This window comes from Haliotis rubra, unplaced genomic scaffold (assembly GCF_003918875.1).
Source record: "Haliotis rubra isolate DU_JTF1 unplaced genomic scaffold, ASM391887v1 Scf906, whole genome shotgun sequence".
In the NCBI taxonomy this organism is placed as follows: Eukaryota; Metazoa; Mollusca; class Gastropoda; order Lepetellida; family Haliotidae; genus Haliotis; species Haliotis rubra.
The window spans coordinates 368,794-388,012 of NW_025767642.1; the positions used below are offsets into that span (position 1 = coordinate 368,794).

The following is a 19,219-nucleotide window of genomic DNA, read 5'->3' on the forward strand; positions in this document are numbered from 1 at the left end:
CATGTATTCAACAGCAAAAAAAAAAAAAAAAATATCATGAGAACTGTACCGATATAATATGTCAAGGTCACATTGAAAGCGTCAATTTCCCTATATAGGTTAGACCTAGTGAGTCAATGTGACCGAAGTGAGTTAATTGGCTGGTCTTCCCAGATGCCGGAGGTTGACTGGGTTTGGATTGTTGCCTGAGTGATACAAACACATTTGAACACCTGTTCTCATTCTACGCCGACACCTGTGTATATGGTTATAGCATGGCATTATTTCTTCAGCGTCAACAAACTAACATGCAACATGTCAAAGGAGTGTTCCAAGCTACGGTGTTGGGTCAAACAACTGATTATTACAACAACCAGTAAGTTAATGTTCCTTCTCTTACTCTGCATTCAAATTACCGATGTTTTCCAATGTTAAATATTCAGTATACATAATGGCAAAATGTGCATCATTCAGTGTTGCCGACACTCTGGTAGTATCTAGATTCTATGTGTTGTTGAGACGATGCTTTCTGATAGAAATATTATGTATGAAAGACACTCATTAGAAGTTGACTGAGGATATAGTCGACACAGTTCTGGATAACAGCTTTTCTATCACACTGTTACAGTCAAATAACCGTTGCAAAGTAGCACCATGTATTGTTTCAACTTTGTCACTGTCATATATGTTTCAGGTACAAACCAAACAGGTGCCCCTCAGCAGATAGACGTAGATTTCGAGTATGTAGTTGTATTTCTTTTGAGACATAACCGTATGTAAATAGTTGATCAACTCACTGTCAAATTATGCAAGAGCGTTAAACCAGATAGTGAGTGGGTTCGGTTTTACATCGCCTTTCGACTTAACACCAGCAATAATAGCTTTCACATCATGGCTACCACCCACCTGTCTGTCATATGGCGGTTTGAGCAAATCGTTAATGCAGCTTCGAATACTCCATGCTACTGTTGTGTTTGCATAAAATCTATATTTGAAGTGAAGTGTAATAGCCGGTGTCATAACAGTCTATCTTGTCCCAACAAATGAATTTTATCAGCATATACTCTGTACTCGCATTATAAACATAATTTCATTAAAGGCAGGCAGGGGTTTAATGAAATCACTGAGCCAATATTTCAGTAATTTCATGAAATCCCTTGAAACTATAGGTATTATTTGAAATCCATGTGGATCACGGTAGTTTGACGAAATCACTGACTCCTTTAGGGATTACGTGAAATCCCTGGTTTCACACACTCTCTGTAACATATATGCTATTACAGAAGTATGGGATGTTTTACTATTGGGTAATGTATATAATGGATTAGGACAACTATTCCATTCACAACGTGTTATGAATTTCGTGCCAACACGTCAAGCAGGTAAAGACGTTGATTTCTACGTAACCTATGAGCAACCTGCTGCACAGGAGTCCTCGGGGAGTCGTGCCCAGTGAGCAACTTATTGCACACGAGTCCTCGACGTGTCGTACCCAGTGAGCACCCTGTTCCAGATGAGTCCTCTGCGTGTCGTATTCAGTGAGCACCCTGTTGCACACGAGTCCTCAGCGTGTCGTACCCAGGGGAGGACCCTTCTGCACAGGAGTCCTCTGCGTGTCGTACCCAGTGAGCACCCTGTTACACGCTAATCCTCTGCGTGTCGTACTCAGGGGAGGACCCTGTTGCACACGAGTCATCGGCGTGTCTTACGAAGTGAGCACCTTGTTGCACACGAGTCCTCGGCGATTCGTACGTAGGGGAGGACCCTGTCGCACCCGAGTCCTCGGCGTGTCATACCCAGTGAGCACCCTGTTGCACACGAGTCCTCGGCGTGTCGTACCTAGTGAGCACCCTGTTGCACATGAGTCCTCTGCGTGTCTTACCCAGTGAGCAACCTGTTACACGCGAGTCCTCTGCGTTTCGTACCCAAGGGAGGACCCTGTTGCACAGGAGTCCTCGGCGAGTCGTACTCAATGAGCACCCTGTTGCAGACGAGTCCTCGGCGAGTCGTACCCAGGGGATGACCCTGTTGCACACGAGTCTTCGGTAATTCATACCCAGTGAGCACGCTATTGCACACGAGTCCTCTGCGTGTCGTACCCAGTGAGCTCCCTGTTGCACAGGAATCCTCTCCGAGTCGTACCCAGTGAGCACCCTGTTGCACACGTGTCCTCGGCGTGTCGTACCAAGTGAACACCCTGTTGCACACGTGTCCTCGGTGTGTCGTACCCAGGGGAGGACCCTGTTGCACACGAGTCCTCGGCGTGTCGTACACAGTGAGGACCCTGTTGCACAGGATTCCTCGGCGTGTCGTACCCATGGGAGGACCCTTTGCACACGAGTCCTCTGCGTGTCGTACCAAGGGGACGATCCTGTTTCACATTAGTCCTCGGCGTGTCGTACCCAGTGAACACCCTGTTGCACAGTAGTCCTCGGCGTGTTGTACCCAGTGAGCACCCTGTTACATGCGAGTCCTCTGCGTTACGTACACAGCGGAGCACCCTGTTGCACAGAAGTCCTCGTCGAGTCGTACCTATGGGAGGACCCTGTTGAACAAGAGTCCTCGGCGTGTCGTACCCAGGGGAGGAGCCTGTTGAGCAGGAGTCCTCTGCGTGTAGTGCCCAGTGAGCACCCTGTTGCACACGAGTCCTCGGCGTGTCGTACCTAGGGGAGAAACCTGTTGCACAGGAGTCCTCTGCTTGTTGACCCAGTGAGCACCCGGTTGCACACGAGGCCTCGGCGTGTCGTTCCCAGAGGAGGAGCCTCTTGCACAGGATTCCTCGGCGTGTCATACCAAGTGAGCACCCTGTTGCACACAAATCCTCTGCGAGGCGTACCCAGTGAGCACCCTGTTGCACAGGAGTCCTCGGCGAGTCGTACGCAGGTGAGGACCCTGTTGCACAGGAGGACACTGTTGCACAGGAGTCCTCGGCGTGTCGTACCCAGTGAGGACACTGTTGCACAGGAGTCCTAGGCGAGTGGTACCCAGGTGAGGACCGTATTGCCATACCCACTAAGCACCCAGTTGCACAGGATTCTTCGGCGTGTCGTATGCAGGGGAGGACCCTTTTGCACAGTAGTCCTCGGCGTGTCGTACCCAGTGAGCACCCTTTTGCACAGTAGTCCTCGGCGTGTCGTACCCAGTGAGCACCCTGTTGCACAGGAGTCCTTGGAATGTCGTGCCCAGTGAGCACCCTGTTGCACACTAATCCTCGGCGTTTCGTACCCAGGGGAGGACCCTGTTGCACACGAGTTCTCGGCGTGTCGTACCCAGTGAGCACCCTGTTGCACACTAATCCTCGGCGTATCGTACCCAGTGAGCACCCTGTTGCACACTAATCCTCGGCGTATCGTACCCAGGGGAGGACCCTGTTGCACAGGAGTCCTCGGCGTGTCGTACCCAGTGAGCACCCCGTTGCACAGAAGTCCTCGGCGTGTCGTACCCAGTGAGCACCCTGTTGCACGCTAATCCTCTGCATGTCGTACCCAGGGGAGTACCCTGTTGTACAGGAGTCCTCGGCGTGTCGTACCCAGTGAGCACCCTGTGAGCACCCTGTGGCACAGGAGTCCTCGTACCCTGAGGAGGACCCTGTTGCACAGAAGTCCTCTGCGTGTCGTACCCAGGGGAGAAACCTGTTGCACAGGAGTCCTCGGCGTGTCGTACCCAGTGAGCACCCTGTTACACGCTAATCCTCTGCGTGTCGTACCCAGGGGAGGACCCTGTTGTACAGGAGTCCTCGGCGTGTCGTACCCAGTGAGCACCCTGTGAGCACCCTGTGGCACAGGAGTCCTCGTACCCTGAGGAGGACCCTGTTGCACAGAAGTCCTCTGCGTGTCGTACCCAGGGGAGAAACCTGTTGCACAGGAGTCCTCTGCGTGTCGTACCCAGTGAGCACCCTGTTACATGCGAGTCCTCTGCGTTACGTACACAGCGGAGCACCCTGTTGCACAGAAGTCCTCGTCGAGTCGTACCTATGGGAGGACCCTGTTGAACAAGAGTCCTCGGCGTGTCGTACCCAGGGGAGGAGCCTGTTGAGCAGGAGTCCTCTGCGTGTAGTGCCCAGTGAGCACCCTGTTGCACACGAGTCCTCGGCGTGTCGTACCTAGGGGAGAAACCTGTTGCACAGGAGTCCTCTGCTTGTTGACCCAGTGAGCACCCGGTTGCACACGAGGCCTCGGCGTGTCGTTCCCAGAGGAGGAGCCTCTTGCACAGGATTCCTCGGCGTGTCATACCAAGTGAGCACCCTGTTGCACACAAATCCTCTGCGAGGCGTACCCAGTGAGCACCCTGTTGCACAGGAGTCCTCGGCGAGTCGTACGCAGGTGAGGACCCTGTTGCACAGGAGGACACTGTTGCACAGGAGTCCTCGGCGTGTCGTACCCAGTGAGGACACTGTTGCACAGGAGTCCTAGGCGAGTGGTACCCAGGTGAGGACCGTATTGCCATACCCACTAAGCACCCAGTTGCACAGGATTCTTCGGCGTGTCGTATGCAGGGGAGGACCCTTTTGCACAGTAGTCCTCGGCGTGTCGTACCCAGTGAGCACCCTGTTGCACAGAAGTCCTTGGAATGTCGTGCCCAGTGAGCACCCTGTTGCACACTAATCCTCGGCGTTTCGTACCCAGGGGAGGACCCTGTTGCACACGAGTTCTCGGCGTGTCGTACCCAGTGAGCACCCTGTTGCACACACTAATCCTCGGCGTATCGTACCCAGTGAGCACCCTGTTGCACACTAATCCCTCGGCGTATCGTACCCAGGGAGGACCCTGTTGCACAGGAGTCCTCGGCGTGTCGTACCCAGTGAGCACCCTGTTGCACAGAAGTCCTCGGCGTGTCGTACCCAGTGAGCACCCTGGTACACGCCAATCCTCTGCGTGTCGTACCCCAGGGAGGACCCTGTTGTACAGGAGTCCTCGGCGTGTCGTACCCAGTGAGCACCCTGTGAGCACCCTGTGGCACAGGAGTCCTCGTACCCTGAGGAGGACCCTGTTGCACAGAAGTCCTCTGCGTGTCGTACCCAGGGGAGAAACCTGTTGCACAGGAGTCCTCTGCGTGTCGTACCCAGTTAGCACCCTGTTGCACAGGAAGTCCTCTGCGTCTCGTACCCAGGGGAGGAGCCTGTTTCACAGGAGTCCCTCTGCGTGTCGTACCCAGGGGAGGACCCTGTTGCACAGGAGGAGTGAGCACCTGTTGCACAGGAGTCCTCGGCGTGTCGTACCCAGTGAGGACACTGTTGCACAGGAGTCCTAGGCGAGTGGTACCCAGGTGAGGACCGTATTGCCATACCCACTAAGCACCCAGTTGCACAGGATTCTTCGGCGTGTCGTATGCAGGGGAGGACCCTTTTGCACAGTAGTCCTCGGCGTGTCGTACCCAGTGAGCACCCTGTTGCACAGAAGTCCTTGGAATGTCGTGCCCAGTGAGCACCCTGTTGCACACTAATCCTCGGCGTTTCGTACCCAGGGGAGGACCCTGTTGCACACGAGTTCTCGGCGTGTCGTACCCAGTGAGCACCCTGTTGCACACTAATCCTCGGCGTATCGTACCCAGTGAGCACCCTGTTGCACACTAATCCTCGGCGTATCGTACCCAGGGGAGGACCCTGTTGCACAGGAGTCCTCGGCGTGTCGTACCCAGTGAGCACCCCGTTGCACAGAAGTCCTCGGCGTGTCGTACCCAGTGAGCACCCTGTTACACGCTAATCCTCTGCGTGTCGTACCCAGGGGAGGACCCTGTTGTACAGGAGTCCTCGGCGTGTCGTACCCAGTGAGCACCCTGTGAGCACCCTGTGGCACAGGAGTCCTCGTACCCTGAGGAGGACCCTGTTGCACAGAAGTCCTCTGCGTGTCGTACCCAGGGGAGAAACCTGTTGCACAGGAGTCCTCTGCGTGTCGTACCCAGTTAGCACCCTGTTGCACAGAAGTCCTCTGCGTCTCGTACCCAGGGGAGGAGCCTGTTTCACAGGAGTCCTCTGCGTGTCGTACCCAGGGGAGGACCCTGTTGCACACGAGTCCTCGGCGGGTCGTACCCAGTGGACGACCATGTTGCACAGGGGTCCTCTGAGTGTCGTACCCAGTGAGAACCCTTCGAGCACCCTGTCGCACAGGAGTCCTCGTACCAGGGGAGGCCCCTGTTGCAGAGGAGTCCTCTGCGAGTCGTACCCAGTGTGCACCCTGTTGTACAGGAGTCCTCGGCGTGTCGTACCCAGTGAGCACCCTGTGAGCACCCTGTGGCACAGGAGTCCTCGTACCCTGAGGAGGACCCTGTTGCACAGAAGTCCTCTGCGTGTCGTACCCAGGGGAGAAACCTGTTGCACAGGAGTCCTCTGCGTGTCGTACCCAGTTAGCACCCTGTTGCACAGAAGTCCTCTGCGTCTCGTACCCAGGGGAGGAGCCTGTTTCACAGGAGTCCTCTGCGTGTCGTACCCAGGGGAGGACCCTGTTGCACACGAGTCCTCGGCGGGTCGTACCCAGTGGACGACCATGTTGCACAGGGGTCCTCTGAGTGTCGTACCCAGTGAGAACCCTTCGAGCACCCTGTCGCACAGGAGTCCTCGTACCAGGGGAGGCCCCTGTTGCAGAGGAGTCCTCTGCGAGTCGTACCCAGTGTGCACCCTGTTGCACACGAGTCCTCGGCGTGTGGTACCCAGTGAGCACCCTGTTCCACAGGAGTCCACTGCGAGTCGTACGTAGTTGAGGACCCTGTTGCACAGGAGGACCCTGTTGTACAGGAGTCCTCGGCGAGTCGTACGCAGGGAAGGACCCTCTTGCAGAGGAGCACCCTGTTGCACAGGAGTCTTCAGTGAGTCGTACCCAGGGGAGGACCCTGTTTCACAGGAGTCCTGGGCGTGTCTTACAGAGTGAGCACCCTGTTACACGCGAGTTCTCTGCGTGTCGTACCCAGGGAGGACCCTATTGCACAGGAGTCCTCTGTGTGTCGTACCCAGGGGACGACCCTGTTGCACAGGAGTCCTCGGCGTGTCGTACCCAGTGAGCACCCTGTGAGCACCCTGTGGCACAGGAATCCTCGTACCCAGTGGAGGACCCTGTTGCACAGGAGTCCTCGGCTTGTCGTACCCAGTGAGCACCCTGTTGCACACGACTCCTCGGCGTGTCGTAACCAGTGAGCACCCTGTTGCACAGGAGTCCTTGGCGTGTCGCACCCAGTGAGCACCCTGTTGCACACGAGTCCTCTGCGTGCCGTCCCCAGGGGAGGAGCCTGTTGCACAGGAGTCCTCTGCATGTCTTACCGAGTGAGCACCCTGTTGCACACGAGTCCTCCGCGTGTCGTACCCAGTGAGCAACCAGTTACACGCGAGTCCTCTGCGTGTCGTACCCAGGGGAGGACCCTGTTGCACAGGAGTCCTTGGCGTGTAGTACCCAATGATCACCCTGTTGCACACTAGAGCTCGGTGTGTCGTACCCAGGGGAGGGCCCTGTTGCACGCGAGTCCTCTGCGTGTCGTACCCAGGGGAGGAGCCCGTTGCACAGGAGTCCTCTGCATGTCGTACCGAGTGAGCACCCTGTTGCACACGAGTCCTCGGTGTGTCATTCCAAGTGAGCACCCTTTTGCACACGAGTCCTTGGCGAGTCGTACCCAGTGAGCACCCTGTTGCACAGGAGTCCTCGGCGAGTCGTACGCAGGTGAACACCCTGCTGCACAGGAGTCCTCGGCGAGTCGTACGCAGGTCCGCCGCGTGTCGTACCCTGGGGACGACCCTGTTGCACAGGAGTCCTCGGCATGTCGTACCCAGTGAGCAGCCTGTAAGCACCCTGCGGCACAGGAGTCCTCGTACCCAGGGGAGGACCCTGTTGCACATGAGACCTCGTCTTGTGGCTTCCCCTCGGTTAGGGCAGGACCCTGTTGCATAGGAGTCCTCGGCATGTCGTACCCAGAGGAGGACCCTGTTGCACAGAAGTCCTCTGCGTGACGTATCCAGGGGAGAAACCTGTTGCACAGGAGTCCTGTGCTTGTCGTACCCAGTGAGCACCCTGTTGCACACGTGTCATTGGCATGTCGTACCCAGTGAGCACCCGGTTGCACAGGAATCCTCTGCGAGTCGTACGCAGGTGAGAACCCTGTTGCACAGGAGGACCCTGATCACAGGAGTCCTCGGCGTGTCGTACACAGTGAGGACCCTGTTGCACAGGATTCCTCGGCGTGTCGTACCCATGGGAGGACCCTTTGCACACGAGTCCTCTGCGTGTCGTACCAAGGGGACGATCCTGTTTCACATTAGTCCTCGGCGTGTCGTACCCAGTGAACACCCTGTTGCACAGTAGTCCTCAGCGTGTTGTACCCAGTGAGCACCCTGTTACATGCGAGTCCTCTGCGTTACGTACACAGCGGAGCACCCTGTTGCACAGAAGTCCTCGTCGAGTCGTACCTATGGGAGGACCCTGTTGAACAAGAGTCCTTGGCGTGTCGTACCCAGGGGAGGAGCCTGTTGCAGAGGAGTCCTCTGCGAGTCGTACCCAGTGTGCACCCTGTTGCACACGAGTCCTCGGCGTGTGGTACCCAGTGAGCACCCTGTTCCACAGGAGTCCACTGCGAGTCGTACGTAGTTGAGGACCCTGTTGCACAGGAGGACCCTGTTGTACAGGAGTCCTCGGCGAGTCGTACGCAGGGAAGGACCCTTTTGCAGAGGAGCACCCTGTTGCACAGGAGTCTTCAGTGAGTCGTACCCAGGGGAGGACCCTGTTTCACAGGAGTCCTGGGCGTGTCTTACAGAGTGAGCACCCTGTTACACGCGAGTTCTCTGCGTGTCGTACCCAGAGGAGGACCCTATTGCACAGGAGTCCTCTGTGTGTCGTACACAGGGGACGACCCTGTTGCACAGGAGTCCTCGGCGTGTCGTACCCAGTGAGCACCCTGTGAGCACCCTGTGGCACAGGAATCCTCGTACCCAGTGGAGGACCCTGTTGCACAGGAGTCCTCGGCTTGTCGTACCCAGTGAGCACCCTGTTGCACACGACTCCTCGGCGTGTCGTAACCAGTGAGCACCCTGTTGCACAGGAGTCCTTGGCGTGTCGCACCCAGTGAGCACCCTGTTGCACACGAGTCCTCGGTGTGTCGTACTCAGGGGAGGACCCTGTTGCAGACGAGTCCTCTGCATGTCTTACCGAGTGAGCACCCTGTTGCACACGAGTCCTCCGCGTGTCGTACCCAGTGAGCAACCAGTTACACGCGAGTCCTCTGCGTGTCGTACCCAGGGGAGGACCCTGTTGCACAGGAGTCCTTGGCGTGTAGTACCCAATGATCACCCTGTTGCACACTAGAGTTCGGTGTGTCGTACCCAGGGGAGGGCCCTGTTGCACGCGAGTCCTCTGCGTGTCGTACCCAGGGGAGGAGCCCGTTGCACAGGAGTCCTCTGCATGTCGTACCGAGTGAGCACCCTGTTGCACACGAGTCCTCGTGTGTCATTCCAAGTGAGCACCCTTTTGCACACGAGTCCTCGGCGAGTCGTACCCAGTGAGCACCCTGTTGCACAGGAGACCTCGGCGAGTCGTACACAGGTGAACACCCTGTTGCACAGGAGTCCTCGGCGAGTCGTACGCAGGTCCGCCGCGTGTCGTAACCTGGGGACGACCCTGTTGCACAGGAGTCCTCGGCATGTCGTACCCAGTGAGCAGCCTGTAAGCACCCTGCGGCACAGGAGTCCTCGTACCCAGGGGAGGACCCTGTTGCACATGAGACCTCGTCTTGTGGCTTCCCATCGGTTAGGGCAGGACCCTGTTGCATAGGAGTCCTCGGCATGTCGTACCCAGAGGAGGACCCTGTTGCACAGAAGTCCTCTGCGTGACGTATCCAGGGGAGAAACCTGTTGCACAGGAGTCCTGTGCTTGTCGTCCCCAGTGAGCACCCTGTTGCACACGTGTCATTGGCGTGTCGTACCCAGTGAGCACCCGGTTGCACAGGAATCCTCTGCGAGTCGTACGCAGGTGAGGACCGTGTTGCACAGGAGGACCCTGATCACAGGAGTCCTCGGCGTGTCGTACACAGTCAGGACCCTGTTGCACAGGATTCCTCGGCGTGTCGTACCCATGGGAGGACCCTTTGCACACGAGTCCTCTGCGTGTCGTACCAAGTGGACGATCCTGTTTCACATTAGTCCTCGGCGTGTCGTACCCAGTGAACACCCTGTTGCACAGTAGTCCTCGGCGTGTTGTACCCAGTGAGCACCCTGTTACATGCGAGTCCTCTGCGTTACGTACACAGCGGAGCACCCTGTTGCACAGAAGTCCTCTGCGTGTCGTACCCAGGGAGGAGCCTGTTGCACAGGGGTCCTTTGCGTGTCGTACCCAGGGAAGAAGCCTGTTGCACAGGAGTCCTCGGCGTGTCGTAGCCAGTGAGCACCCTTTGAGCACCCTGTGGCACAGTAGTCGTCGTACCCAGTGGAGGATCCTGTTGCACACGAGTCCTCGGCGAGTCGTACGCAGTGTGCACCCTGTTGCACATGAGTCCTCGGCGTGTTGTACCCAGTGAGCACCCTGTTACACGGGAGTCCTCTGCGTGTCGTACCCAGGGAGGAGCCTGTTGCACAGGAGTCCTCTGCGTGTCGTACCCAGGGAAGAAGCCTGTTGCACAGGAGTCCTCGGCGTGTCGTACCCAGGGCAGAAGCCTGTTGCACAGGAGTCCTCGGCGTGTCGTACCCAGTGAGCACCCTGTGAGCAACCTGTGGCACAGGAGTCCTGGTACCCAATGGAGGACCCTGTTGCACAGGAGTCCTCGGCGTGTCTTACCCAGGGGACGGAACTGTTGCACAGGAGTCCTCGGCGTGTCGTACCCAGGGGACGACCCTGTTGCACAGGAGTCCTCTGCGTGTCGTACCCAGTGAGCACCCTGTGAACACCCTGTGGCACAGGAGTCCTCGTACCCAGTGGAGGACCCTGCTGTACAGGAGTCCTCGGCGTGTCGTACCAAGGGGACGGAACTGTTGCACACGAATCCTCGGCGAGTCGTACCCAGTGTGCACCCTGTTGCACACGAGTCCTCGGCGTGTTGTACCCAGTGAGCACCCTGTTACATGCGAGTCCTCTGCGTGTCGTACCCAGGGAGGAGCCTGTTGCACAGGAGTCCTGGGCGTGTCGTACCCAGTGAGCACCCTGTGAGCAACCTGTAGGCACAGGAGTCCTCGTACCCAATGGAGGACCCTGTTGCGCAGGAGTCCTCGGCGTGTCTTACCCAGGGACGGAACTGTTGCACTGGAGTCCTCGGCGTGTCTTACCCAAGGGACGGAACTGTTGCTCAAGAGTCCTCGCTGTGTCGTACCCATGGGATGACCCTGTTACACAGGAGTCCTCGGCGTGTCCTACCCTGTGAGCACCCTGTTGCACACGAGTCCTCGGCGTGTCGTACCCAGTGAGCACCCTGTTACACGCTAGTCCTCTGCGTGTCGTACCCAGGGGAGGACCCTGTTGCACAGGAGTCCTCGGCGTGTCGTACCGAGGGGACGACCATGTTGGACAGGAGTCCTCGGCGTGTCGTACCCAGGGGAGGACCCTGTTGCACATCACTCCTCGGACTTTGTGTAGTCTGACAACCGTTTATCCAGTTTAACCATGGCACGCTCACGTTGTTGATTTGTGAGTCGATACATATTCGCGTTTGTTTAAACTTTTGTTGATTATACTTCCTCAGTATTCTCTGCATCCTATTATCTTGATGGTGGGGGGGTGGGGGGGAAAGGCTTTATTGAATCGTAACACTGTGATTTCCTTATGTGTTGAATATGTCCATTGTGTTTCCAGATGCAAAGTTCGGAGTCAAGTGAATGGTGCATGTAGAGGACCAGGTAATATGAACGATTATGTACCAGAAGGTGATTTTATATATTTATAATTTAGTTAGTTGTTGTATGTTTGTTTTCTATCATAATTTTATGTCTATTAATTTCAGTTGAGTTGTCATGTTCCTTTACCCTATCTGAAATGCGGATCTGTGGGATGCAATGTCCGAAATCAATAAGGTAATAGATTATCTCAGGATAGAATAAATACTTTGCCGTTGTTCTGACTATGTTATCATATCGGTCAGTGAGTACTTATAGGAAAAAGTCTATATCCATTCATAAATGCCTGACTCAAGCAAAATTTCATCTAACATTGCCCTGGTGAAGAAAAACTAAAACTAATGAATTACCTCTTTTAGTCAGAGGCGGAGGCCACTACTAAGTTTGACGCCTCCGTGATCATAATTAGGTACCTTGCATTATCAGTGGTGATCAGGGACTGTGTGACAATATAAGAAACAGATACAGCCAACAACACGAATTTTCAATGCATCATGTATACTAGCAAGATTGAAGGTTATTACTGTGTCTTGCAGGTGCGACTTCGTGGCGGAATTCAATAAATGTAAGTATTGGCGATTCAGTTGACGAGGAGGAAGTGCTACGTTTTCATGGATCATTAGGGGCGGTGGGGTAGCCTAATGGTTAAAGCGTTGGCTCGTCACGCCGAAGACCCGGGTTCGAATCCCCACATGGGCACAATATGTGAAGCCCATTTCTGGTGTCCCCTGCCGTGATGTTGCTGGAATATTGCTAAAAGCGGCGTAAAACCAAACTCTGTCAGTCAGTCAGTCATGGATCATTAAGTATCCACAACTTGTCTGGTCCTTGGTACAATGTGTGAAGCCCATTCAGGTGTCCCTCGCCGTATATATTACTCAAGGTTGTGTAAAACCATACTCACTGACTGTCTCGTCCTGTGTTGCAGGCCCACGCAACGGGACTATTAATGAAAATGAATTACAAATACAAACTAAATTACAAACTGAATTTCAAACTGAAATAGAAACTGAAATACAATCTAAATTACAAACTGAAATACAATCTGAAATACAATCTGAATTATAAACTGAATTACAAACTGAAATACAATCTAAAAAACAAAGTGAAATACAATCGACAAACTGAAATACAAAGTGAAATACAATCTGAAATACAATCTGAAGTACAAACTGAATTACAAAGTGAAATACAAATCTGAATTACAAACTGAATTACAAACTGAAATACAAACTGAAATACAAACTGAATTACAAACTGAAATACAATCCGAATTACAAACTGAATTACAAACTGAAATACAATCTGAATTACAAACTGAAATAGAAACTGAAATACAATCTGAATTACAAACTGAAATACAAACTGAATTACAAACTGAATTACAAACTGGAATACAAACTGAAATACAATCTGAATTACAAACTGAAATACAATCTGAATTACAAACTGAAATAGAAACTGAATTACAAAGTGAAATACATTTTGAATTACAAGCTGAAATACAAACTGAAATACAATCTGAAATAAAACTGAAATACAATCATAATTACAAACTGAAATACAATCTGAATTACAAACTCAAATACAAACTGTAATACAATTTAATATCAAGCTGAAAAACAAACTGAATTACAAACTGAAATACAATCTGATAGACAAACTGAAATACAAACTGGAATACAAACTGAATTACAAACTGAATTACAAACTGATATACAAACTGAAATACAATCTGAAAGACAAACTGAAATACAAACTGAATTACAAACTGAATTACAAACTGAAATACAAACTGAATTACAAACTGAATTACAAACTGAAATACAAACTGAAGTACAAACTGAATTACAAACTGAAATACAAACTGAAATACAATCTGATAGACAAACTGAAATACAAACTGAATTACAAACTGAATTACAAACTGAAGTACAAACTGAAATACAAACTGAAATACAATCTGATAGACAAACTGAAATACAAACTGAAATACAAACTGAATTACAAACTGAATTACAAACTGAAATACAAACTGAATTACAAACTGAATTACAAACTGAAATACAAACTGAATTACAAACTGAAATACAAACTGAAATACAAATTGAATTACAATCTGATATACAAACTGGAATACAATCTGATATACAAACTGAAATACAAACTGAATTACAAACTGAAATACAAACTGAATTACAAACTGAATTACAAACTGAAATACAAACTGAATTACAAACTGAAATACAATCTGAATTACAAATTGAAATACAAACTGAATTACAAACTGAATTACAAACTGAAATAGAAACTGAATCACAAACTGAAATACAAACTGAATTACAAAGTGAAATACAATTTAAATTACAAGCTGAAACACAAACTGAAATACAAACTGAAGTACAAACTGAATTACAAACTGAATTACAAACTGAAATACAAACTGAATTACAAAATGAACTACAAACTAAATTACAAACTGAATTACAAACATATATTTTCTAGGAAATGGTCCCGTTTTGAAATTTGACAGTTTTACAAGTAATAATGTAATAAATTAAATTAAATATCATTAAGAAATAGTTCGTTGATCGTTTCTTTCTTCAAACAATGATGTTCATGACACATTGAGTGAGTGAGTATATATTCACGTCGCAAAATGAACTACAAACTAAATCACAAACTGAATTACAAACATGTATTTTCTAGGAAATGGTCCCGTTTTGAAATTTGACAGTTTTACAAGTAATAATGTAATAAATTAAATTAAATATCATTAAGAAATAGTTCGTTGATCGTTTCTTTCTTCAAAGAATGATGTTCATGACACATTGAGTGAGTGAGTATATATTCACGTCGCTATTAGTACACCAGAAATGGGCTTCACACATTGTACCTATGTGGGAAATCGAACCCGGGTCTTCAGCGTGGCGTGCTAACACCTTAACTACTGGACTACCCCACCGCCCTCATGTCGCAGAACTCGGCAAGCAACAAATGAATTGGTAATGTTGTAGCATCTGTGATTTCTGAGCAATAAAGCTATCTGTGTTTGTGTAAAGGTACAAACATTACCCAAAACAGACATGTGAAGCATAGGGTAATCAACGCGGCAAAAACAATAGGACATGCTACAAACCTTTAACATCACTCTCCATTACAAGGTACAACAGAGATCAATGATACAACATCAGCCACAACCACCAGTGATACAACCACGTCCACTGCGGCCTCAACCACAACCACCCGTAATACAACCACGTCCACTGCGGCCTCAACCACAACCACCCGTGCTACAACCACTACCACTGCGGCCTCAACCACAACCACCCGTAATACAACCACTACCACTGCGGCCTCAACCACAACCACCCGTAATACAACCACTACCACTGCGGCCTCAGCCACAACCTCTGGAGCTACAGTCTCCAGTAAAACCTCTCAACCAACTGGTCCAGCCAAGGGTACTACAGCCTCTACTACAACTCATACAGCTTATGTAGTCACAGTTCTGTTGAATGCCATGAGTCAATGGGGAATTGATCAAAATAGTACATAATTTATATCAGGAAAGTATTTATAACGAATTATCAACTGAATCTTTGTCATAATCATTCCGTACGCTTTCACACACAAGCGGGACTCACCTAAGATGGGAGTGCTCGTCGGAGCTGTCGTTGGAGGACTCGTTGGAGGTGTCGTCATCGCGGTTGTCGTCGTACTCCTTTGGCGTGTATGTGGCTCCAGGCGAAGGTACTCATCCTTAATGCCATGACACGTTAGTCGATTTTCAACCTTCATTGTCAGACTTCAAAGCATTGACAATCGTGTGTTTAAACATAATTACATTCAGACATAAACAAAGGCTTGAAGTAAAATCCCTATATCAGAAGTTCTTTACATCCAGTGTGAAGGAATCAGAATGTTTGTAACTTGACGTCAGCAATGAAGTTCCCCTTCACTTACACTGATGCTGTTTCCTCCCATATATACAGACATACAGAAGACGGAGCCAAGCCGACTGGTTCCCGCACATCTCTAGGACTGGTTAGTTGTCTCACGTTTATCTTGTCTGTACGCTCTGTATGCGTCAAACACATCTGTAGATTTTAAACAGTTCTAACACATTATGTCTAGTTTAAATATCACTTTGAATGGATGTTAATTGATACTTCACAATGTTGTAATATATTTTTTACCAAACTGCTGGCAGTCCACTTCTTACTTCAACAGTAACAAACGTACCGATCAGCTGGACTCTAAATACCGTTGATGTATATTTTTAACCAAGGACTTTGTGTATCCGATAAGTGTAGATTGGCATGGCTCCCACGGCTGAAAGCTATGTAAACCAAATGTCATTTATTCTAGGTAAGTGAATATCACAAAACGACGTTCCGCGGTCGTTACCAAGCAAACTGTAATCACCAGTCAGTACGATTTCTCTTTAAACACGTACGCGTACGTGGAAGTGTGGTAAAATCAACTCTAATTTATATTTCTTCTTTCAAGATTCCCACAAACACTTCCTCGCCTGGTACAGATGTCCTGGCATCAACTGTCCCCGATGTCATCAAGGTGTCAGCTGCACAACAAGTACCCTGTGACCTCACAGATGAGTATGACGTCATCGTAGAGGGAGGCGACAACGGGCTGGGGGTGGCTCCCTCTGCCGGCGACCAGGGGGACTACGTGGACATCACAGATGATATGACTGGGGCGGCTGTGTATTCCCTAGCGCAGCAAGTCCCGGTGAAACAGGTGAAGGGCGGTACTCCAGCTGGCAGAGTACTTCTGAGACCACGCCTGGCGTAGTTCTGGAGAAGGGAGACGCTTGGCAGATGACGACATACAACAGACTGGACGAGGGGTGACGCTCCTGAGACCACGCCTGGCGTAGATAGTACATACAACAGACTGGCGATACAACAGACTGGGCGCTCGTGAGACGTAGATAGTACATACAACAGACTGGACAAGGATGGCGCCCTGAGACCACGCCGGGCGTAGATAGTACATACAACAGACTGGACAAAGATGGCGCTCGTGAGACCACGCCTGAGACCACACCTGGCGTAGAAAGTACATACAACAGACTGGACAAAGATGGCGCCTCGTACATACAACAGACTGGACACGCCTGGCGTAGATAGTACATACAACAGACTGGCGAGGGGTGACGCTCCTGAGACCACGCCTGACATAAATAGTACATACAACAGACCGACGCCTGGCGTAGATAGTACATACAACAGAGACTGGACAAGGCGTGGCGTACATACAACAGACTGAGACCCTGAGACCACCTGGCGTAGATAGTACATACAACAGATTGGCAAGGGTGACGCTCCTGTCACGCCTGACATAAATAGTACATACAACAGACTGGGGATGCGCACAACAGACTGTCGGGGGATGGCACCCCTGAATATTTTATTCTGGAGGGGCCATCTCAGCCAAATTGAAAATGACGGCACCTATTTAGAAATGATTTTATTTCTTTACTATCCATTTCACATACTACTTACCGATTGTCATCCTTGAACACAATTACTGCCTTGTATTCTGTGTTAGATATATCTACCAAATATATGTTTTGTCCATTTGGACCATAGTTACTGGATACCGACGTTACAACTGATTGCTATGTACAGCTGTGTAATCACTGAGTGTTCGCCTCATGGCCATACAAGGGACATACTTCCGAGACATCCATAGCTAACGACCTGGACTGCTTTTGTAACGATTTTATCAAAGAAATCGAAATAACGTAGATGATGACATTTCTTGTTTTGACGCATATTTGTACATATTTTGTGGTGAGTCAATGTACACTTGTCAGCACACAGTCGAGACAGTTCACTCAGTCATCATGGACATGAAGTGGACGTTGATGTATTGTGATCCTAACATTCATTTTTGTGGTATGGATCGATACTAACTGGTGCTAACATCACTATGATCTTATGTACATATCTTATCGGAAATCCCAAACATACTTCCCAAAGAATGATATTGTTCCATATGTGCGTTTTTTTCACATTGATCTTTTGCTTATTTTACAGTAATTATTATTGACACCCTAAAGTGTTACATTGTTTCCTCTACTGGTGATATGACGTTGGGAGTGCAGCTTGAAGTCTCTTGGCTCTGATGCATGTATTTTTATATCTTTTCTTGTGTTCAGTATCAGAATGATTAATGTTTACACATGATCTATAATCAAGAAAAGTACGAAAACACTACATGTTGTAGCATATGCCTTGCAACGAAGTTTCGCCCATCAAAATAGTAACTGTAACATATTGTACTGACTCCAACAAAAACAAAACTGATATTGAAATGTGGTAACAATTTCTCTGCAAAATGAGAGGCATAAACGAAGCAAAAACGTGGATCTCAACAGTGCCAGAAAGTATGGTGACCATGACTACGCCGCCAATCTGATTGTGACACATTCTTCCAGTAATGAACATTGTGAATGTATGAACACCTGGTGCGGACATCCCGGTAATCAAGAGATTTCATCATCGGAATCGCTCTGCAATTCCTTATGGAGTGGCTGCCAATTCCTGTAGGTTTTGAACTGGAGGATCTCCAGCTTTGTTCGACTTTGTGACCAAGATAGTCCTGAAGATGTTGGGTTAGGTTCATGGGGATTCTTGCGGGGCATGGTAATGTTTCTATAGCGTAGTACTGCGCATGATCAATGACGACTCGATACTTCAACGGTGGCCAAACGTTTCTTGACAAGTCGACAGATATCCCTGTGGTTAAGGTTCAAGTTACCACCGCTGTTGATACAGGACATCTCTGCGCCATGCATGTCAAAGATTTGTCATCGTGTATTTTCTGAAAATCTTCGTCTCGACATGGCAAGAAGATTATGGAAAATAACCCACACACCACAATTTCAACTCAGTCAGCCACCGCAACTTCAACGTTTATCGCCAAAACGTGATCCTGAACAAACTTCGAGTGGTTTACGTCCGGAGAATATAAGGACTGGCATTTTAGCTATGACCAATGTTAAGGCTTGATGTACTGCTATTGTATTGATACAACCTTTGCCTGTTGTACTACTATTGTATTTATACAACCTTTGCCTGTTGTACTGCTATTGTATTCATACAACCTTTGCCTGTTGTACTGCTATTGTATTCATACAACCTTTGCCTGTTGTACTGCTATTGTATTCATACAACCTTTGCCTGTTGTACTGCTATTGTATTCATACAACCTTTGCCTGTTGTACTGCTATTGTATTTATACAACCTTTGCCTGTTATCCTGCTATTGTATTGATACAACCTTTGCCTGTTGTACTGCCACCGTACAATGTAATGCCATGGTAATGACTTTGTAATTTTTAAATAAAGTTGAATACTGTTCAATATTTCTGTGTTATTTTAATAGTACATTTAGAAATTGTATTACATTTCGTTGTTTG

General features: G+C 49.8%; 1 protein-coding gene across 2 annotated transcripts in view; it reads left to right on the forward strand.

Moving 5' to 3' along the window:
• Positions 1 to 16,677, forward strand: part of LOC124264053 (integumentary mucin C.1-like) — a 51,759-nt gene extending 35,082 nt beyond the window's left edge. Inside the window, exons 7-15 of one of the 2 annotated variants that reach the window (XM_046698771.1) lie at positions 273 to 355; positions 674 to 719; positions 11,730 to 11,773; positions 11,878 to 11,947; positions 12,307 to 12,335; positions 14,935 to 15,234; positions 15,416 to 15,523; positions 15,766 to 15,817; positions 16,283 to 16,391. In XM_046698771.1, coding sequence (XP_046554727.1) covers positions 273 to 355; positions 674 to 719; positions 11,730 to 11,773; positions 11,878 to 11,947; positions 12,307 to 12,335; positions 14,935 to 15,234; positions 15,416 to 15,523; positions 15,766 to 15,812 — 727 coding nt within the window. In that variant the 3' untranslated portion in view covers positions 15,813 to 15,817; positions 16,283 to 16,391. Of the gene's footprint in view, positions 1 to 272; positions 356 to 673; positions 720 to 11,729; positions 11,774 to 11,877; positions 11,948 to 12,306; positions 12,336 to 14,934; positions 15,235 to 15,402; positions 15,524 to 15,765; positions 15,818 to 16,282 lie in introns of both variants that reach the window. The other variant, XM_046698770.1, reaches the window with a different exon arrangement.
• The last annotated feature ends 2,542 nt before the right edge of the window (positions 16,678 to 19,219 follow it).